The sequence below is a fragment of the Rhinolophus hipposideros genome (genome assembly GCF_964194185.1).
Source record: "Rhinolophus hipposideros genome assembly, chromosome: 15".
Taxonomy (NCBI): domain Eukaryota; kingdom Metazoa; phylum Chordata; class Mammalia; order Chiroptera; family Rhinolophidae; genus Rhinolophus; species Rhinolophus hipposideros.
The window spans coordinates 54603675-54626215 of NC_138061.1; the positions used below are offsets into that span (position 1 = coordinate 54603675).

The 22541-nt window shown below is 49.7% G+C and overlaps 2 protein-coding genes across 10 annotated transcripts in view; one reads left to right on the top strand and one right to left on the bottom strand.

Moving 5' to 3' along the window:
* The window catches only part of POLR3A (RNA polymerase III subunit A), a 45037-nt gene extending 39610 nt beyond the window's left edge, over positions 1–5427 (bottom strand). For both annotated transcript variants that reach the window (XM_081075317.1, XM_081075316.1), the window contains exons 1-5: positions 5210–5427; positions 3349–3484; positions 2949–3086; positions 2336–2507; positions 1911–2065 (exon numbers count right to left, since the gene is read on the bottom strand). In XM_081075317.1, coding sequence (XP_080931443.1) covers positions 1911–2065; positions 2336–2507; positions 2949–3086; positions 3349–3484; positions 5210–5253 — 645 coding nt within the window. In that variant the 5' untranslated portion in view covers positions 5254–5427. The remainder of the gene's footprint in view (positions 1–1910; positions 2066–2335; positions 2508–2948; positions 3087–3348; positions 3485–5209) is intronic.
* A 1798-nt stretch (positions 5428–7225) lies between these two features.
* On the top strand, positions 7226–12774 carry RPS24 (ribosomal protein S24). 8 transcript variants are annotated; one of them, XM_081075319.1, is made up of 7 exons: positions 7226–7318; positions 8088–8153; positions 8251–8460; positions 9714–9824; positions 10453–10470; positions 12321–12342; positions 12694–12774. In XM_081075319.1, exons 1-5 carry the CDS (start codon positions 7316–7318, stop codon positions 10456–10458), a joined length of 396 nt encoding a protein of 131 aa, XP_080931445.1. In that variant the 5' UTR covers positions 7226–7315; the 3' UTR covers positions 10459–10470; positions 12321–12342; positions 12694–12774. The 8 variants fall into 8 exon arrangements, with proteins under 8 accessions (XP_080931445.1, XP_080931448.1, XP_080931444.1 ...); XM_081075324.1 differs by having other exon boundaries at positions 7310–7861; XM_081075323.1 differs by having other exon boundaries at positions 7310–7499.
* Positions 12775–22541: the final 9767 nt, after the last annotated feature.

Consider the following 22541-nt stretch of genomic DNA (forward strand, 5'->3'; position numbering starts at 1 on the left):
GGCCAGCCTGTACCTCGACTAGATCTCAATGGAGTCACAGGCTATGTACTCTTGTACAAAGCTTCTTTCTCTCAGCAGGCTTCTGAGATTCAGCCAGGTTGTGTGTGTCAGGAGTTCAGCGTCTCCCTGCAGGACAGTCTTCCATCGTGCGGCTCCATGACAATTTGTTTATCCTCCCGTGGACAGGTATCTGAGCTATTTCCTGTTTTGGCTTTTACTAATAAAGCTGCAATGAGCATTCTTATACAAGTATTTTGTGGACCTAAGCACTCATTTCTCTTGGGGATACACCTAAGAGTAAACTGCTAGATCATATGGCAAGTGAAGGTTTGACTTTATAAAGACTGTCAGACTGCTGTCCAGAATGGTGGTACCATTCCACACTGCCACCATCAGCACGTGAGTACCAGTTGCTTCAAATCTTTGCCAGCACCGGTTTTCAGTTTTACATTTTCATTTTCTGGCCGTGGGTGGGGATTAATTAGCAATTCCCTGATGACTAACAACTCCGAGCAACCTTTCATTTATTTATTGGCCATTAGAAGATATCCTTTTGTGAAGTGCCAATAGAAGTCTAGCTCCTACTTTTAAAAATTGGGTTTTTCCTTACTGATTTGTAAGAACTCTTTCCTATATTCTGGATATAAGAGTCCCTTGTCAGACATATGCATTGTGACTTTTTTCCCACTTCAGGGCCTGCCTTTTCACTTTCATCACGGTGTCTTTTAGTGAGTAGTCAGGCTTTTCTAAAATGTCACCATTTACTCATCACATCCCCTCCCTGTGCAGAACCTTCGGTGGCTCCATGCTCCCCAGAGTAGGACGCCCTCTACACCATAGCCTGAGTTGTCTTTTCTATAGCACAGGCCTGCACACCAACTGCGCTGGCTACAATTCCTGCTCATCACTCAGTGATATCTAAGACAATACCGTCTCATAAGGTTGTGTGAGGATTAGATATGAGGCAATCCACGTAAGGAATCTGAGACAGTACTCGTGTGTCCCAGCAGCCACTACACGCAAGGTGCTTTGATTAGCACTCACCGGTCTTTCAAACAGAGCCCGCACTCAGGGATGAGCCCAGGCACCGTCACATGGACATGCCACGCTCACTGCCCTTGACTCTTTACCCAAGTTTCGGGACCAGATGAAACCACACCTTTCTGCACAGTCCTCCCGAACCACACCCAAAGTGATGTCCTCCTCCTGATTTCCCACTGAACTCACTGTCTTTGTGCTTCATGTGATAGCATCCCACCCTGTGGTATTAGCTCTTCACAGATATTGGCTACTGACCCATCTAGACCGTGGGACCTTGGGAGCAGACTGTCCTGCAGTTCCTGATGCCTCCTCCCAGGGCTGATAGTTTGGTACTCAGCAGCCACTCAACGAATTTGTCAATTTCGTATATACTGTCAATTCTAAATCACGTACTATGTGAAGTAAGTACTGCAAGTACTAATCAAATTCAGAGTGAGACAAAACAGGACACTTCATGAAACTGGTTAAGTTTGTGCCAACTAAAGTAATGGGAATTGCCTACAATTTCTTATGTCTCATCATCCAAGGGAGAAACAGGGTCTCTCAATTTATGCTCTATACAGCTACAATTTTACAATCTTTTGCAATAAAGATGTAACGTGTTACCTGTACAATTAAAAATTTTGTTAGTTACAAGGCTAGTCCACATTAAACTCAGTGCTAGATAAACCCTTGTCACATGAAATATTTATTCCTGGAGATCTAACTTAATGGGGCTTCTCAATTTGGGAAAAGGTGCATATATCAGAGGGGGGAGGGACACTGTGTGTGTGAGAGAGAGAGAGAGAGAGAGAGAGAGAGAGAGAGAGAGAGAGGAGACACCTAGGGGGGAGTCGGAGGAGGCAGGGCAGCCATGCACTCAGGCTCACCTGTGCCCTTCCCAGTAGGGGCTCCACTTCTTTGTTATGCTCGATGGCGGTTTCAAAAGAATGAAGGAAATTCGATACTATAGGATCCACCACTTTTTTGTTGGTTTTGTATTTCTCATGAATTATCTTTAGTAATCCACATTTCTTTACAGTACCTGTAAGAGTTAATGTATTTAGCAAGGTTAAAGAAACGAGGTTCTCGGCTAGGCCGGCCTGAGGTTGCAGTCTGGTGAATGAAACGCCTGAAATGACTACAGCAATGAAAGGTGAGACGTGCATTTCCTAATCGTGCATCAGTTGCCAGGCTCTAACGCCTAAATTTGCAAGAAAAAAGCTGACTCTGAAACACAGCCCAATATTAATAAGCTAACCAGGAGCGAGTGAAGGGAAAGGGACGCCCCACGCCTTTCCTGCAGTCCGCTCACCATTGAAGGCCCCACAGCGATGGCAGGTGCTCTTCTTGCGGCACTTATCAGAGATTTTCTTCTTCAGCCCTCGCTTCTGCAGGTAGGTCAGGCCGGGCTTCTTCAGATAATCCAGAAACTGCTTCTTTTCCTCCTGGGACAGCATGATGTGGCAGCAGGCTTTGCAGATCATCTTTTAAAAATTAAAACAGATATGAGGGCAAGAGAATGAAACTGCTACTATCCCCGCCCCTGGCCCAGGTCACCTAACTACGCGACCACATCCACGGTCTTCACAAAGAGACCCACAGAGGCAGCCCGTGTTCTCCAGAACGCTAGCCACCATCGTGGCTGGACAGCACAGTTTTCATTAACTTTCCTCTATTTTCTTTGTGCTGTCTTGTGTTGCTTGAATCGTCACTTTTTTTTACAGTGTATATCTACCACCCACCGAGTGGAAATCAAGGATTAAAGAATCCTTAAGCAAGTTAATGTACTGCAAGATGAAACAAGTGTTTAGTATAAAAATTCTCCCTGGACGTATCCCCCACCACTCACAATTCCTAAGCTCACTCCAATGTCCCTGATGGATAACTCCTAAGTTCACGCCTGGGAAATGAACACTCTCACTTACCTGTAAGATGCCTATGACTGCTCTGAAGTACCCCACGTGAAAACACGGCAGTTCCAAGTCAATGTACCCGTAGTGGCCCAGACAGTCAGCCAAATTTTTCCCACAGGTTTCACAAGGACGGTCCTTCTCACTCGTACCCTTTGGATAAAACACACCCAATAATCAATGAAGACCACTAGACAGGAAAGTGGGACCTGTCACTCCTCACAGGTAGCCAGGTGACTCAGAATCAGCTGGGAATCTCAAGTGTATTCACACACAACCGATTGAAGGATGAAGTCCCTGACATATGCAGGGGAATAAGGCAGATGGAAAAAGCCCTTGCTTCTGCAATCTGAGAAGCCATCAGTTTCGTCAGCAAGTCCAAACCCGTGGAACTGGGAAGGGGCAGGGGTCTTACCATCCTATGGTCAAGCACCCCATACAGCAACGGGGCGTGGTTGTTGTCCTGGCTGTACAGGTTCTTACTCACGACCTGGATGTGCGCCTGCTGGCGCATCTCCTCTGGCGACTTCATTCCAAAACAGATGTGGCTTCTGGAAGGGAAACAGACAGGAGCAATTACATCTAATGCACTTACCAAAAATGGCAATTACACGTCACCCACCATAACTAACCATACCGTTCCAACTCTACAGGCCTGCTACATGTTTAATAGTGTCCCCCCATTATTAAATGTGTTCGAACCCGTCCTATTTTTCTTTGGGGAGCATCCCATCACCCTGCTGGAATCAGTTCCACTGTCACTGTCAAGTGAAATGGCGCTCAGCACACTCCCGGGGGCCGCGTGATGCTGTGAAATCCAGTAGGAACACCCTCACTTTCCCGCTGTGACACTGGCACACAACCTCCTCCTCACCCCTCATCTTGAAACAGTATTTTCTCATCATGGCTTTGGTGACACCACGCACTCTGAGTTTTCTTCCTCGCTCTAGTTGTTGCTAAAGTGTCTTCTGTGGTTGCTTCTCCTACTGCCAGCCCTTCAACGCCGGCATGTCTCCCTACCGGGAGTTCTAACCTCATCCTCTCTTCTTTCCGTTCTGAATTTGCTTCCAGAGTGGCCGTGCCGCTCGTCGTGCCGCGGATGCCTGTGTCACCTGTACCTGCCCCTGCCAGCTGTCTACTCGGCTGGAGACTGGGCAGACACGCGTGTCCTGGCAGCTGCACCTCCAACCAGCACACGTAAAACACGACCCAATACTTTCTCAGCTTTGTCCCTTCCTTCATCCCCCCCTGCGAACTGGGGGTTCACTGTGCGCGAGGCACCGTTGTGAGGGGCTGAGGATGCCCGTTGGCCAGGACGGACCAGGTTCCCGAGCCGGGAGCTCACAGCGCACGGCGGGAACGGCAGACGGTAAACACGCCGACACCAAAGGGGGACAAACGCAGAGAAGGACAAGGGAGGGAGGCGGACGGGGGTCTCGGAGCCCTGGGTGACGCTGACCCCGGGCTGCCGCTGGAGGGAGCAGCCCGTCAGACGGCGAGGACGGCGGGTCCGGGGACCGGGAACCGGGGGGCACGCGCAGCGCAGCCCGGACGCTCCCGGCCCGACACGCCGCCAGGCAGGGCCGCGCTCCGCAGGAACCGCGAACACCCGCGCAGGGCCGGCTGCGGGGCGCTAAGTGGCCTCGTGACGGGCTCACGGCCGCCCGGTGAGCACAGGGGACGCGGGAGCGCGGGCGGGGCTGGGGGGGGTGACAGTCCCCGCGGGTACAGGACAGCAGCTCCCCGCCGCACCGCTGCCCGAGCCCCGAGCCCCGAGCGCCGAGCCCCGAGCGCCGAGCCCGCGCGGCGGCCCCGAAGGCCTGAGCCCCCGCGCTCCCAGGACCCCGCCCGGACCCCGGCCGTGGCCTCCCCCTCGGGGAAGACGACGTCTGCGCCGGACGAGAGCCTGCCCGCGCCAGGCCTGCCCGGTCCTCTCGGCCGTCTGCTCCGACCACACGGCGGCGACCCCCTGCGCCGCGTTCCCGAGGGGCCCTCCCGCAGCAAGGCCGGTCCCGCGCCCACCGCGCCCCGCTCCGCCCTCCCCGCGAGCCCCGGGCCCACGCCGGGGCAGCCCCGCAGGCGCGGAAACACCCACCGGCCACGCCCCAGCACCCACCCCGGCACCTCGGGCCTGGGCCCGCACCTCCCGCTGACCCCTGGCCGACCCCTGACAAACGGCCCTCACCTCTGACCCTTGGAGACCCGGGGCCCCTGCCCGCGCGCGGACCCCCTGCCCTGGATTTTTCCGCCCTTTGACCATTCTCGTTCCAGCTTACATTTTCTTGGCCACATCCGTTTCCCGGAACTGCTCCTTCACCATGGTGCCGGCTGCCCTCCGCGAGACTCGGGCAGCTGGATTACAGGCGCACCAGGCCTGCCTCACCTCGGAGGGCCGCTTCTCGGAGGGCCGCTCGGGACTCACTACTCACGCAGCCGCCGCGTCCTCTCGGCCACCGTACAGCGCCCCACGTGGCCACTTCCTCTTCCGCTACTCGCCGGACATCTGTCAAGAGGGGCTTCCGGCACGCGGCTTCTTGCGTCCTCCCTACACCGCCCTCTAGCGGCACCTCCTTGAAACTGCAGCAATTCTTGCGCTGCGTTTTCAAAATCCCATTTCAGCTCCATTCCTCTAGGTTCTGTGACACTTGCAGGGACAATACAACCCATTGCCTCAGGACTTTTAGACAACCAGAGAGCCCCAAATTGCATACACTGGAAAATCGTTATTATCAACAATAATACCATTTTTATTAAGAGCCTCTACTTGTTTAAGGAAAGGTGGAGGCTAAAAGGAAACTGCCCAAGGAACAGAGGGCACCATCTGGACAACGGATAGAAGAAATAGAAAGGGCAGAAAGCCGTGCGTGCTCTTCCAATCCACAGAATCATTTTTGAAAAGAAAAGATTTAAATTCATAGTCTTGATTACAAAGACAGAAGCGGACAATGTCAGTTTACAGTGCAAAGTGGGCCAGAGTGAGCCAGGGACACAAGGTGAGGGCCGACCAGGAAGTGAGCATGATTCGTATGTTGGAATGAACTGCTGGCCTACTACCTGTGACAACCTGTGGCGAGCGATCCTAGTGTGACATTTTAGTGCATGACACTTGCAAGGACACGACACCGCCATAGGATTCCGCGCTACAGAACCTGAAACGTCTTTACTACTTTGGAGAAACTCTAAATAGAACGCAATACGGGGGTTCGATACTTCTGGATGTTAAGAAGGGATGCTGTCTCGTTTTCAGACAGACTCCATGGCTCCCCCCTAATAACACAACAATGTCACAGACGGACAGCAAAGCAAATCAGATTTTCTTACCCTATTTCAGCCGTCAATCACGTGACATGTCTTTGGCGTCGTGTCGACAATACCGTACCAACACGATTTGGTGAGTGCCTAGAGCTGGAAGGCAGGGGTCCTGGAAGCACACACAGCCTCCATAGGAGTGTGGGCATCGCCACCTGTGACTTGGGACGGTTATTTAATTGCATTGTCTTCGTTTCCTCATCTGTTAAAGGGGGAAGTCATAGGAGCCCCATTTCTTCCATTTGGTGGCGAGGTTCGATGGCACAACGAAGGGAAACGTAACCAGAGCAACAGGCACATAGCCATCTCTCAATGGGTGTTAACTATTCCTCCTGTTCCGGGGAAGGGCGGAGAGCTGCGCTCAAAGCATGGGAGCCCCGCCTCTTGGTCCGCGCTCATCTTTTGGACGTTCTTTGCTAAGGTCTCCCTCTGAACATGCACACGTTTGTTCTCTATCTTTACATGTCTGTTTCACCGAGAACAAGTCCAACTTCTGAATGAAGCAAGTACTTGTTAAAAGCTCGTTTTTTGGAAGGGCTAAGGTTTTTCTGAAAAAGAGAAAGTAGTGTTTCATTTTTAATCAGAAAACCAACAGAGAATATCCGAAAAGTAGTACTGAGCAATACATCAAAACGGTCAGTTTTGCATACTTGGAATCAACGTTTTGACAGTGTTTCTGCAGTTTTTTTAGCTGTAAAATGAAAAGGCTGGTCGACTGGGACTTCTAAGACGTCTTCCAGCTTTAACTCGGATGGAGGCAATTTAAACTGTGATCCGGTTTACCGGAATGTAAGTATGGATAATTCAGACACGTAATTAAATTGAACTGAAATTGAACACGTGCTCGCGGAAACCCGGCCGGCTGGAGCGGCTCCGGCAGGCGGGGGTGTGGCCTAAGAGAGAAGAGGCGGGGCCTTAGGCACTTTCAGTCCGGCATCTGCGCGGTCGGCCCCGCAGCACGGCCACGCCCCCACGCCGGCACCGCCCGGGGTCCTTCCGTACGCGTTGATATGATTGGCCGGCGGGTAGTGGCTCTCTTTTCCCCCCCGGCTGCTTGAAGGCCCGCTGCCATCATGGTGAGTTGCCCCGCCGCTGTGCGGGAATCCGCCGCACATCCGAGCCATCCTTCGTTCCTCCGTCCCGCCGTCTGTGCCACGGCTGCCCGCAGCCTGCTTGGTCATCCCTGGCCGCGTCTGTCAGCCCGGTTTCCGAGGACCTTCGCCGGTGTCAACGCGCCCCGCCCCGCCCTGCCGTGCGGTGCGGGAGCTGTCGGCCGCGGGGGGCAGCTGCGGGCCGTGGGCTGGTCCTCCCGGGAACGCGGGGCCCGTGCGGGCGGCGCTCGCTTGTGTCCGCTGTGCGGGCGCAGAGCGGGGACGCGCGGTTCCGACGGGCGCGGGGGCGCTGCGGGCGTCTGGTGGTGGGACGCGGGGGCTGCTGCCGCGCGCCACGCCTCGGACGGTCCCCGCCGCAAAGCGCCCGCCGGAGCCGCGTCCGTAGTGCCCGGGGGGGGGGACCCTGCCGCCCCGCGCGCCCCGTGACACAGGGAAGGAGCCGGAGGCCCACCGAGCTGTCGTGCGTGTTCCCGGCGCCGCTTGTGTGTCTCGGGCGCGTCCCGCCAGGTCGGGCTGTGCCCAGCGGTTTGCGGGAGCTTTTCTGCCGCTCGCGCGCGGGGCCCCTGCGTGTTGGGGACGTCCTGCGGCCGAGGGACTGCGTTCTCGGCCTCATTTAATCTGTCCACGTGGGGAGCGTCCGCGATTCGGACGGAGCCCCTCTAGGTCCCGGGAAGTCACCGCCGGGCCAAGGAAAGGCCGAGCGGTTTGATTAACGGGTGCGTTGCGTTTTCAGAACGACACAGTAACTATTCGGACCAGGAAGTTCATGACCAATCGGCTCCTTCAGCGGAAACAGATGGTAAGGAAGGGGCGCGTGGCAGGGTGCCTTGTACTGCCTGGTGAAGGGGTTTCGCCGTAACGCGAAACTCGGTCTTCAGCCGGACCTTGCCTTGCAGGTCATCGACGTCCTGCACCCCGGGAAGGCCACGGTACCGAAGACGGAAATTCGGGAAAAACTAGCCAAAATGTACAAGACCACCCCAGACGTCATCTTTGTCTTTGGGTTCAGAACGCACTTCGGTGGTGGCAAGACAACTGGCTTTGGCATGATTTATGATTCCCTGGATTATGCCAAGAAAAATGAACCCAAGCACAGACTAGCAAGAGTAAGTGTCCTCGTCGTGACAGCTGCTGGAGACTCTTCGGTAGCGTTGTGTGCGTGCAGTAGAACGAAAGGGGCGAGCGGTCTGAGGAGGGACAGCACACAGACCTAGGCTCTTCCGGGGTGCAGAGAAGAGGTTCTTTGATAAAGGTAGAGAGTGGGGCTTCGGCGGTGGCCTCTGCAGCGGGCGAGCTGAATCTAGGAGGGCAGGTAAAGCGGTAGTTGTGGATACGGGAACTGAAAGTAGGGATGCGTTTGGAATGGTGGGTGAGCACCAGAAAGCGGTCTTACTGCCTGAGGTCTGAGTTTGGACTTACCTCCCTTAGGTAGCCAGGAACTAGGAAAGGTTCCTTAGAAGTTACTGCCTGTCAGGCCCTAGAGTGAACCACGGCAGTGCACTGAGCAAGCTTCCCAGCTTCCATTCTAGGTAGTGAACTAGCAAATGGGGTGTTCCTTTGCAATACTTGAGTGTGTCCTTTTAGCCCTTCTCGCTGCTATTAGCTACGTCTTTCCATAGAAGAGCAGTGAGGGAAATCACAGTGGTGTGGTAGGTGAGACCTGTACTCGTTTTAATTGGGTGGTTGGAGGCCGAGGAGGTGACGGCGAAGCTGAGATCCTGGTAAGGATTTGGAAGCAGTCTTGTAGGCAGCAGGAACAGCAACTGCGAAAGTGGGCAGAGCGAAGAAGAGGAGATTATAACAGTCTCCATGGGGGTGGGTAGAGCCCTTGGGAAGGGCTGCTGGGTCCGCTGGGAATAATCTGGAGATGAAGTGGAAGACACCCTAAAGGGAAACCAAAATGTGGGGACCTCGTGAGCTGTAGGTTCAAGGTCGGACAGTAATAGCCAGTCTCTTGAACTTATACCATGCAGTGAGTGTTGGGTAGACGTTTGCTTCCTGTGCTCTTATTCTGTACATACTGTTTATTAATTTAATGACCCTTTCTTTCAAACAAGTATTAAGTGTACTTGAAAAGTTTTGATTTGTAGGGGCGGCCGGTTAGCTCAGTTGGTTAGAGCTCGGTGCTCTTAACAACACGGTTGCCAGTTCGATCCCCACAGGGGCCACTGTGAGCTGTGTCCTCCCCAACTAGATGGAAACAACTACTTGACTTGAAGCTGATAGGTCCTGGAAAAACACACTTGAGAAGTTTTGATTTGCGAAGCTGCATTTCTTGAGCTCCAACCTGGTTCATTTTCCTACCAGATTAATGGGTAATGATGTTTGCAGATATGTAATATATTCCTTTCTCCTTCAGCATGGCCTGTATGAGAAGAAAAAGACCTCAAGAAAACAGCGAAAGGAACGCAAGAACAGAATGAAGAAAGTTAGGGGGACTGCAAAGGCCAATGTTGGTGCTGGCAAAAAGGTATAGTTCCTCAGGGAAAAGACAGAAGTGTCAACTGCAGGTCTTTAGTTTCTAGAAAAGGAGGGATTTTGTTTTCTTAATAACCTTTGTTAATGTTTCTTCTTTTCCCCCTTCTTCTGGATTACAGAAGGTAACGTGTTTTGAGAAGCAACATAATGTAGTATCTTAACACCTCAGTAAAGTAGCTTCTCCACAGTAGCTTCGCCGCAGCTCACAGATTAATTAGCACAATACGGGGGCCACATCGGTTCAGTGATCCTGGTGGGCGCTTCGCAAGCCCAGTCAGGGAAAGGTCATTTTACTGCTAATCGGCATAGATTTACACGGGGCGCAGAGCTAGTTCCCCGAGACTTATTTTAAAATGGACAACTGGTTTAAGAAGCAATTGAATCAATGTGGCCCATGTTTTCCTGGCATGCTGGAGAGGCCGCTGAAATCTCAACTCGCTTTCCTCTCCAGTTAGCCAAGACTTCAGTGATTTTAATAAGCAGCTTTTTACCAGCTTTGCCTAGCTAACTAAATAGTTGAGTGGAATTAAGGTGTTGGGTTGTTAAATTAAATACTCAAGTGTTCTGTGAACTTTTTTTTTGCCTTTCCCCTCTACTGTCTTGGATTTCTTGTTCATCAGAAGTGAAGTGCCTAGCAGGTACTGAGACGTGAGCACGGTGTGGGGATGCGTCACCCTCCTGAGTTTGCTTTGGTGCTTTGCATGCTGGCTTCTGGACCACAGTTTCGTAGTACGATCTGTTATAACAGCACTGTATTAAAGTAGTACATTACGAACAGGAGAAAAACTTGCAATCACGCTCACTTTGGAAATTCAGAAATGCATGTTGTGTTGTGAGGTTGACCCACTGGAGGAAGGTGGACACCCCACTGAGTAGGCACCTTTTACCTTACACTTGGCGACGCGCTGGGTCCCAGAGAGTTACGTACTCGGGAAATGGCTTCAGTTAACGTGGGGCTTGAGAAGAGTCCTCGTTCAGTTACCAGCAATCTTTTCTTTGGGGACTTGGGCCCATTCTCTGGCAGCTCTGGTAATAAACTAGTCCAGGAAATCTGGCAAAGCCTGTGTCCTGGGATCATCCACTCAAAGCCACCTTTTAGCCTCTCCTTTACCATTCCACTGTTTTTCATAGATCTCGTAACTTTCCATCTGATGCCTTTGTTTAATTGAAAAATTCCCAGTATAATTGTTTATTCACATTAAAGCCCTATATCAGTATGCTTTCCCCATAAATATTTGGTCAGTATGGTCCTCGATTCATTTTAAACACATTTTTGCACATTTGAGCAGCCCAAATGGCTGAAACGTAAAGTGTGCTGAGCCTGGGTTGGGAGGAGTAGGGTTTTGAAATGGTGGTCACGGCCCCTGTGACTGTGACTCCTGCCGGGCCAAGAGTAAACCTGGTCTGCCTGCCAGAACGCTCATCACATTGGCTTCCCAGCGCTGTGGAGTTCCAGTAACAGACAGCCTGCCAGAGGAACTATCTCTGCTAGAGCTTCTCCCTGTTGGAGGCTTATACCTATTGATAGAAGTTTTGGAGGTTGTGGAAAAGAATCAGTGTTTGTCTTCTGATCTGAATCGGAAAGATGTCTTGAACACGTTCTTTTCCTCATTATCCGTTGAGTCTCATGTTAGAGCTCAGTGGTGACAAGTGCAAAGGGGCCACCTGTGGGGACCTGCGCTATCACTGTTCCTACTCTAAGTTGCACTGGTGCATTTCACTAGCACTGCTCTGAAAAGCTGGCTGGAAAATGAATGCATAATGAGCACATGTATTTTTTGGCTCAAAAAGAAGTCAGGCATATTAATGTTCTTTTTATTTCAGTTTTTGTGTGGATATTTTGTTCTTAGCTTTTGGGTGCAATAAGAGTTATTTTAAATTAAGGAATGAATAGTCTCACGTTTGAAGAACTGTTGAAGCATTTTTATTGGAGCTAAATCCTGCCTCTTTTTAAATACTAATTTGCACTACTTTTCTTGGCTGTGAATGGTGGCTTTCAAAGAATTGAACTGAGACAGGTTTTAAAAGACTTGACTGATCATTTAGAACTCTCCCATTGTGGTTAAGTTAGACTTTAGTCTTGGGTGATGACCAGGTCTGTGGATGGTCCCAGTGTGCCCAGCATAAGGGCACAACAGAGGGACCAAGGCTCAGTTGTGCCTACTCAGCTGTGAGTAGGCAGTGGCTTGCCTCGGTTGGCACTACCTTGGGCATAATGATCTGTTCATTTTGAAGGCTTCAGGCCACCTTGTTTGCATATGACCCATGGTAATCAGGCAAGGTATTCTCAAAATTGGGAGTAATAAAATCAATGAGTGTGTCTAAGGAGTGCTCTACATACAATTGCAAAGAACAGAACGATCATCTTAAAGGTATCTGATTGCATGCACTTAAATGTAGATTATTTTGGAGTTTGAAAAGGGACTATTAATGAATGTTTGTTTTTTTCCTTCTTCCCTCCTTTCTCCCTTCCCTGCCACTGATTCAGTGAGGTGGAGATTGGATGACAGGTATAATTCAAGCTTTTCATTTAGATCACTAGAATCCTTGGTTTATTGATGCAGTAATTTAAAAGAAGAGCACGTGAAATAAATTTAGATGTAGATTTACGAATGCTCTCAAGAGTTGTAGTGTCTTAAATACTAAGCAACGTGGTTTTGTTTTTAAAATTTAGTAATAGTTTTTGTTATTCTTAGCTTGAATGTTTAATTTCTTGATGTTGTTACAATCATACAAAGTTAACATAACTCTAGGTTACTAATACTTGTTTTGCATGAGTGTCATTTTGTTGAACTTTGAACTTTAATTTTTAAAGTTCAGTTCAGCACTTGCTAACTAAATTTTTTTTCTTCGATTTACAGAAGGAGTAAAGATTCGTCAGTGACTGGTGATTGAGCAGATTTTTCATGAGAGGACTAATAAACTAAGTACTTTTATGTGTCTGGTTGTTTGAAATGTGTTTTAACTTACACTGGGAGTATAATCCATTAGTCTTCTGTTCAGCAGATTGCTGCCCGAGTTCAGGTGTTCCATTAGGCCTTCAGTGAAACCGTGGTATGTTGGGGTGGTTGATGTTTGTCCTTCCCTTTAATAGCAGGAGGATGTCAGGTGTAGAGTGGGCAACATGAGAGCAGTAGGGCCAGCCTGGGGTGCTTATGGTAATATTTGCCATCAGGATAGTTTGTCAGTCTCTGAACAGACACTTAAAATCTGAATTGCGTTCTGCTCTTTCTAGAACCCCCTTAGTTTTTGTTACTGAAAACATTTGCTGGCTTCAATAGAAATTAAAACTATTAAGTCACATTTTCATAATTTATCCTGTATAGGATCTTTCACAACTGTTTTTTGTGCATTGCAGGTTTATGCTTAAGGGGGAAAATGAGTGGTTTATTATGAGTAGGAATTTGAAACAGGCTCTATCTAGTGTAATGACTGTTTGGGTGTAGTGTATAATTGCTTGGTGAAACTGATTGTACATGCTTTTTATGAAACATACAGGGTTATCTAGTCTTGCTTTTTCTTTGCCAGATGCTGAATCTCAGATGGTATTTTCAGGCATCAGGGTTGAGGGCCAGAACTGTGGGTTATTGGGGTTGGGAGATTTAAGGAACGGTGGTTTTAGGGTTACTGTATGGGTTGAGGTCCCTTTTTAGAGGATAGAAAATGTGAGTTGGAGAGCTTGAGTGCTTGGGGTCGGGGCAAGAGGTATTAGTGGCTTATGGATTTTGGATGCTTTTTTTTTCTTTCTGAAGTTGATTGGTTTGTAGTTTCGGTGAGTCCATCTGGGAATCAAGCTTACAAATGCTATTAAAAACCTTGGCCGTGGACGAAAAGCTCCAGAGAAACTTCAGGAAACAGTAGAGGACTTGAAAGACCTAGTAGAGACATGAAAGCAAGAATTGAGGCAATAAAAAGCCTATCAGAGGGTTGCAGGAAGGAATGGTGGTTATATATTTTGGAGGAAAGGATGGTAAGAAGCCCTGACTAAAGGAGCAACAAACAGGAGGGCAGGGATGCGAATAGGTGAGGGCTGAAGCTGTTGGCTGAGGGCGGGGCGGGTGTAGTCCCACCATTTGAGGTTGTGCTGAAGCTACATACTTGGGTTTGTGGGACCCATGGCCTGTTGGGTTCCCTTGCAAGGACCAGGAAATACCAGATAGTCTACTTGTAGGGCGAGTGGAGCAGTGGGGGATTGAGGCCTGCAAGCTTCAGTTTTCACCCAAATGACTAATGGGTGTGGAGTAGGGGATTTGAGGTTTTTGGCATGTGTAGAGGAGCAGTGCGTGGAGGTCAGAGGCCATTCATGCTTGGTGGCAAATGTTGCAGTTTCATGTTATTCAGCTAGGGTGTGGGAGCGGAGGACTGGGAGCAGCATGCATGGGCAAGATGGAAAGTACTGGGAGGTTGTATTGAGCTGGCCCGGGGTGGGGCAGCTGCTGAAACTGGGAGCAGGCCTGGAAGAGGTGGTCCTAAGAGTTGGTCGCAGTTCAGGAGCAGAGCTAGTGGAAGCAATGGAGCAAGAACTGACATGTAACAGGTGGTTTACAGAGGGCACAGCTGCGGGGGGCCTGAATGGAAGTGAAGTTTGGCCACAAAGTCACAAGGTGCAGAGGCTTTTTCTATTGGGATGTGCTCAGGGAGGGCAGTTTGTGGTCATTCAGCCCTGGTGTGTTTCCAGGGTAACCGCCTGGCCTGGGATGTTACAGAAGTCACACAGTGGCAGTCTTGGACAGGGAAAACGTTTTCAAACTGGATGGATCTTCCATAAAGAGCCAGATTTCTAGCCTCCTTAAATATCAGTAAGCACCAGCCGGCCCATGGCCACGAGCCTCAGGATAGGTGTTCTCCAGTGTGTCCTGTTCTCTGTTCTACAGCTGGGCTGCTCCTGCACCCTTACCTGCCTGCTCTCTGGTCTTGTGTCCCCTCTGCATACACCTTGCCTTCCATCTAGTCCAGTTGAGTGGGAAGTGACTTTGCCCCTTGATTTGGCTAGCTTGACATCGGGGCTCCCAAGGGTACTTGATCTGCTGACCTGACTCAAGGCTATTTTGAAGCTCAAATGACATAGCCTCTGAGAACTTTGGAAACTGAACTGCTAAGCAGCTGTGGCAGGAAGCAGGCACTTGGAGAAACTCTTTAAATTGTGGGCAGTTGTGCTGTTGAACTTCAGGATTGTTGGAGTCAGCACTTTTTTGGCCCTGACAGTAAGCAGACCACACTGCTGTCAACAGGCTTGGAAAGGGCCGCCATAAAAATGCAAAGCTGACTATAGGAAGGGGAGTCAGTGAGGAAGTAAGTACACAGCCCGCCTGGGAACGTGGTACTGGGGGTGAGGGCGAGCTGTGGTTTTGTGAGCGGTAGCAAGAACAGAAGCTAGAGGTAGCTCTGAAAAGGGGGCGGTTTTAAAAAGTCCAGTGAATATCGGGGTGCTTGTTTACAGCTTGCCTTTGCCTGCACCTCGCAGTTGCTTCTGTAGCTTCAGGTGCCCGGGTAATCAGGCAGCTGTAAACAATGCTCTGTTCCCTGACAAGTTGATTGTTTTGGGTTCCTTAAAGGCAACAGCTTTTGTCTCTTTAAAGACAGCATCTTAAATACACCATCCTCTTGGAGCCTAGGTGGTGCTGTTCTAAACTAAGCAATGACCGTAAGTCTCACAGGACCCATGTAGGGGCTTTAGACCAGTTAACCCAACTGAGTGGTGGGGCTGGGATTGGAACATAATTGTATGACTCCAGTCTTCACTGCATTCAAATAGTAATTGAGCAGCTGTTTTCTGCAGGGCATATAATGGGGTTGGACTCATGATTTGTACACCTCTGCTCAGCAAGGTGCCAGTTGCCAGGGAATTATTGAACGTTATTAGATGGCCCGCTGAAACCCCCAGCTGCTGAGTGAGTTCCTGTCCTGGGAGATGGATGAAGAAGCAGGCCCTGCCCTTAATTCTCACCTTGAGCACCTTACCCGGTCTCATCCTGCAGACTAATTGTGTGGAATTACACAGTAGGAATCCAGAGGTGAGGGCAGCACTTCCAGGAGCCTGCGTCTTGGCCGGCCTCTGAGGGGAACACCAACTGGGGCAAGACATCCGATCTGGATGCAGAGGAGCAGGGCTCTGGTTTGGGTCTCTGATGATGGGAAAGAACACGGAGGGAGGAACAAGCAGCTGTGGTATGAGGTGAGGCCAGTTACTCTGGGGAAAGGAGCAGATTGGGGAGGTTGGGAGCAGAATGTGGGTAGGCGTTTCATCGGTGAGCTGGAAGGGCCTGTGGTGATCAGTGGCTTCCAGCATTTTGCACAATGCATTGCTGGTAGGAGAAATTCCATTTCAAAAAGACCAGTTGGCTGCAAGAGCGGAGATGCCACACCTGATTCATTTATGCAGGCAGAGCCCAGGATTTCCTGAGTTCACATCTCTAGTGTGGGTCTGGGGAGTAAATGCACCTCCACACTTGAATTTGTTGTTCCACATCCACGGAACTTACTATATGCCAGCCATTGCAGGAGGAAGACCCTCCCTCCACCCTCTGCCTCCCCTACTTCCCCACCCCCCCCATAACAAGCTATCCATGATCTGGGTGGGTGGCTTCAGATGAGGTTCTGATGGGGAGGGAGATTGGAAAGGTCAGCAGGGAACAGGCCAGGGAGGGCCACGTATGCCAGGCTAAGGGATTACGTGTCCTTGTCACATGCTGAATTCCTCCGCACTGGAGACACAAGCGATTGGACTGCTTGTGTATGTAGGAGGGCATTTGTGTAGGAAGTTAGGGGTTGACAAGATGGCATACAAGCAGTTGAGCTTGTGGAAGGACTAGACTGGAATGAGGAGACTTGATCCACAGCCAGCCTGCAGCCAGCTGGAGCCATGAGTGGGCCTCCGTTTCCTTTTGCCTGATGAGGTGCAAGGGCTGGAGAAGTGGTTTCCAAGCCTGGCATGTGGGGCTTGTTCTATATGCAGACGCCCAGGACTCTTACCCGTTTCCAGAGTTACTAGTTCTGGGTGGCACCCAGGCCTCTGCACTTTTAACTTGTGCACTTGATCTTAGCCAAAAGGCCGAGAAGCGATGAAGTTCTAACTTCTGAATGCTGCTGCCCATCAGCTAGGTCAGGGAAACTGGAGTGAAGAGCCCCTAAGGTCCCTCTGCCTCTGAGAATTGTGTCTAACTAGGAGACATGGTCTCGGCCTCAATAATTGGCGAGTGAGCAGACACACTAGTATTCTAATAAAATAGTAACGACGGCAGAATAGTTTGCTATGTGCCAGGTACATGGTAAGCCTGTTGCATAATTTTTCTCATGTACCTTTTATAACAGGTAGGTAATGTATCCCCATTGTACAGATGGGTGGAGGCCCAAAGAGGTTAAGGAACTTGGTCAAAATCGCACAGCTTTGTCCTATGATATATCTGGGGACATTTGTGGAACATCTCACTAAGGAGCGAGAACTTACGCTGAGTTGATGGGTGCAGAGAGGCTGAGGCGGTGGTTTTCCCAATGTGGTCCTGAAGAGGCAACATCAGCATCATCTAGGAACTTGTTACAAATGCAACTTCCTCAGGCCCCAGAACTACTCAATCAGAAACGGGCCCAGCCTCCGGGTAATTCTGATGGGGTTGAAGTTGGAGAACCACAGAGCTAGGGGGAGGGAGGGGCAGACATCCCAGCAGGGATAGTTGTGTGAACCAGGAATGGCAGTACCCCATCTCTGGCCTTCCCTGTGGTGCCATAGAAGTCTGATGAGCCGCACAGACTCCCACGAGAGGGCACTGTGGGCACAGGCTTGGATGCCGCCTGCTTTGTTGTCCCGGCTGACAGCCTTGTGGAAGTGTGAAAAAGCCCGATGCCACATCAACTGGAGAGGTCACTCTTCTCCGAGAGGGTCTAGGGGTAATCATCTTGTTTATAGAATTCAGCCCTTGTAGGGAAGCTGAACGCAGGGCTTTCTGCTGTTCACACATGCGCGGCCATTTCTGCCCATCTGGGCTGCTATGTCTCTGCAGACCTGTGCAGACAGCCTCCTCTTGTAGCTGCCCAGCCAAGGGGCTGTGGTTTCTCCGGGAGGAAGGCTGCTAGACCCCAGAGGCCCAGTTCTGGTTCAGTGTTCTCCCTTTAGTTCAATGCCTCTGGTTCTTGGACTGTTTGCGGGGGCAGGCAGAGTGCTGGGTCACAAGACTATCTTCAAGGCTTAGCTCTTCCCCAACAATCCTTTGGGATCTCAGGCAAGTCCCCTTTCTTCTCTGGGCCTCAGTTTCCTGCTGTAAGATAAGGGAGAGGCACTGAGAAAGTGGCTTTCCGCTTTGTCCACGCGTGGAATCCTGCCCTGGGGAGTTGAGACAGACGTGTTCTCTTCAAGGTGCTCAGATTGCCGGGCATCTGTGAGCACTGCTGTGTGCCATCCATCTCGTGTCCCTTTAAGTGAGCCTTGGCAGGGACGATGCAAGGCAGTAAGGTGGAACCCACCACGTTGGAATTTTTAAAAACGTCCTGATCTTTGGACATCAAGGATTTGCTGCCATGGATTTCTATTCTGCATTGCTGGGAGGAAATAAAGATTTACACCCTGTGCTCCCTCGCTTAGCTGCAGTGTATATATCTTGTAATAATACATTGCTTTGGAGCGAGGGGCTGTGACGGTGTGGGGGCTTCGCATTCCCCTCAACCCAAGGGTTGGCGTCCTCCACCTCACGGTGACCGCTCCCCCAGCTGAGCCGCTCTGCCCGGGCAGTTAGTCTCTGGACTTGTGGTTTCAGAAAGCTGTAGGTGTCCGCATCACAGAGCCAGAGGGGGTTGGAGACAGGGTCTGGGCCAGCCCTCTGCTGGCTCCTAGTGTCCACGGTGACATTCAGAGAGTGTGGTTAGAAACTGCGCAATCCTCGGGCAAATGCGGTCCCGCGGCTGCTCTCCTTGGAGGAGGAAATGTGAAACGGGATGCCTTTCCTCCAGGCCTTGGAGGGAAAGACGCTCCCCGGTTGATGTGACAGCTAGTTTGCATGCAGTTAGCGCTGCATTGGGGTTTTTTGTTTTTGTTTTTTCTGTCTGTATATGAGGCCACTGAGGCACGGGGGTCAGCTGACTTTTCCCCAGGACGTCAGCCCATCAGTGGTGGGGAGAGGACTGAGCTTCCAGCCTCTTCACCTCGAGCTGGCTCCCCTGCTGACAGCAGGAGACTCATGGGCTGTTCAGGTGCCGTTTTTTTTTTTTTTCTTTTTTTCTTTTTTTAATGTTCCACCCTTAGGTGTTTTCATTTTATTGTGATATAATTGACATATAACAGTATTAGGTTAACGTATGCAGCCTAGTGATTTGATACATGTATATATTGTGAAATGATTATGACAGTAAGTCTAGTTAACATCCATCACCTCACATGGTTACAAATTTTCATTTTTCTTGTGAGAAGAACTTTTAAGATCTACTCTCTTAGCAACTTCCAAATGTACAACACAATATTGCTAAATATTAGTCACCATTCTGTACATTACATCCCCAGAACTTAGTTATTTTATAACTGGAAGTTTGTCCCTTTGGACCCATGTCACCCACCTTCCACCCTCACCATCCCCCCAACCCCTGCAATTGGCAACTGCTACTCTGTTCTCTGTTTCTATTGCTTTTTTTTTTTTAAGATCTTACATATAAGTGAGGTCATGCAATATTTATCTTTCTCTCTCTCTGACATTTTACTTAGCATAATGTCCTCAAGGTCCATCCGTGTTGTCACAAATGGCAGGATTTCTTTTTTTATGTCTGAATAATATTCCTCTGTGTGTGTGTGTGTTCACACATTATTTATCCATTCACAGACACTTAGGTTGTTTCCATGTCTTGGCTACTGTAAATAATGCTGCAGTGAACATGGGAATACAGGTCTCTGTGAGATAGTCGTTTCATTTCCTTTTGATACATACCCAGAAGTGGAATTGCGGGACCACATGATACTTTTTAACTTGGGGGGAAACCTCCATTCCGTTTTCCGTAGTGGCTGCACCAATTTCTGTTCCTACCAACAGTGCACAGATGTTCCCTTTTCTCCACATCCTCACCAACACTTGTTATCTCTTGTCTTTTTGATGACAGCCACGCTAACAGGTTGAAGTGATAGCTCACTGGGGTTTTGATTTGCGTTTCCCTATTAGTGATGTTGAGCACCTTTTCCTGTACCTGTTGGCCATCAGTATGTCTTTTGGAAGAATGTTTATTCAGTTCCTCTGCCCCTTTTTAAAATTGTATTGTTCGGTTTTTTGCTATTGAATTGTATGAGTTCTTTATATATTTTAGATATTAATCCTTTATTTAATATATTGCTTGCAGATATTTTCTCCAATTCGAGAGGTTGCCTTTTCATTTTGTTGATGGTTTCCTTTGCTGTGCAGAAGCTTTTTAGTGTGGTGTAGTCCTACTTGTCTATTTTTGCTTTTGTTGCCTTTGCTTTTGGTATGAAATCCAAAAAAATCACCAAGACTGATGTCAAGGAGCTTACCCCAATGCTTTTTTCTAGCGTCTTTCTGGTTTCAGGTCTTACGTTCAAATCTTGAATCCATTTTGGTTGATTTTTGTGTATGGTGTAAGCCAGAGGTCCAGTTTCATTCTTTTGCATGTGGCTGTCCAGCTTTCTAACACCATTTTCCTCCTAGTTGTAAGGTTACAAAGCCCTGCCGTTGTCTGGGGTATTTTTCCATGCTGTTCACCTCATTCCCCTGTGCTGTCTCACGGAATGTCACTGGGACAGAACTGTCCCTTGGAGGCCGAGAGTTCACGTGTCTACAACTGGTGCTCTTTGAGCAGGCTTTGTCTTCGGTTTAGATGGTGTGTGAGGTAGGAGACCCGCAGCCTGCAGGTCAGTGAGAGCTCAACTGCAACTGCCTTCCTAGTGAGGACATTGGTTCCCTTACGTAAGAAGCCACCTAGAAGCACAGAGGACTTCAGGGGGACTCATGCAGCAGTTCAAGAGGTCATCACGACCTAGACATTTTCTCTCTCTGCTCTGCTACTCACGGTGTTGGCTCCATTCTGTAAGGTGGTGGCCAGTTCCAGTGGAGGCTGGCAGGGTTGGGACCAGGGTGGGGCAATGACAGGCCTAGGACGTGAAATCCAAGGAGGTGTTCTCTCAGGCTGGTAAAGCACAGGGTTAGTGCTTTCATGAGCCCTAGTGTACCTCAGCCTAGTCCTGGCCCTGGGGCTGACTGCCCTCCTCCATGTTGGTGGGAGAGAGACTGCCCTCCTGCTCTGGTTCATTCATAGCAGGCAAAAGCGCTGTAAGAAATAGGCCCCTAAATGCGACTGGCATACACACGATACAAATTTACTCCTAACTCTCCTAGTAAGTAGTCCATGGCAGGGTATTCATGGTCAGCAGGAAGCTTGCCTCTGCACGTGGGGATTCAGCCTCCTTCTGTCCTGTGCCTTTGCCATCTCTAGGGCCTCCCTCATGGTCACCTGCATCTGTCTGGCAGAATGGAAACGAGGTGGAGGTGAAGCCTGACTGGAAGTCGGCCCTTGTCGCTGCTGGTATTCCATCGGCTGCCACTTAGTCTCCTGGCACACCTAACTGCAAGGGGGGCTGGGAAACGTAGGCCAGCTGTAGCCCAGGCAAAGTCCCGAGGATGGTTTTGGGGACAACTGCCAGCCTTTGCCACAGCAAGGAGAAGTAAGTGGGTGCTTCTTAAGGATCCTTTGACCAGAAGCCTTGTCAGCCCACGGGGGAAGTTACTGGAAAGCTGGGAAGTGTTGAACAACCAAAATGCAGGCATGCTGGCAGCCTCCCTGAGACTGGGACTGGAAAGTATTCCAGTACAAATCAGCTCTCCCTCCTTCCCTCCTGCCTCCTCTCCCAGGCTATTCCACTCCTTCTTTGCAGGCTGGCTTCTTTGTCTCCTTTCCCACGGCCACCACACCAGGCTTCCCATTACTTCCCATTCCAAGAATCCAACAACATGAATTAGACCCTGTGTCCTACTTGTCATTCGCCAGGAATGAGACCCTGACTGGCCCGGCCCAGGAGATGGGTCCCTTCTTGGTCCGGCCAGCTCACGGAGCCCACTTTCCATTTAACGGGTTGAGGGAACACTTGCTGAGAGGGGGCGAAGACCGGGGGCTACTGACATGTCCACGGTAGCCCGCCCTGTTGCTAAGACTTCTGCCTTTTCTCCTCACTCCCAGACTATGGTTGCCACTTAAAAAACAAAACAATTTCTTATCAACTTACTTAAAACATAGCTTTATTGAGATATAATTTACATACCAAAATATTCACCCTTTTCAAGTATACAATTCAGTGGGCTTCAGTGTATTTGCAGAGTTAATGCAACCATCACCACCACCTAATTTTTGAACATTTTTATCACGCTGAAAAGACCTCTGCGCCCATTAGCAATCACTCCACGTTTTCTCCAACCCTGGACTCTCTGTCCCTATGGATTTGCCTATTCTGGATATACTTATTTCATATAAGTACAATTATATACTATGTAGTCCTTTGTGACTGGATTCTTTCACTTAATGTTTTCAAGCTTCATCTATAATGTAATATGTATCAGTACTCCATTTTTAAAAATACAGCTTTATTGAGATATAATTCACATACCATAATATTCACCCTATAAGGGTATCAATAGTTTTTAGTATATTCATAGAGTTGTGTAACACCACTAATTTTAGAACTTTTTCATCACTCCAAAAAAGGAACCTCTTACCCATTAGCACTTTCTCCCTC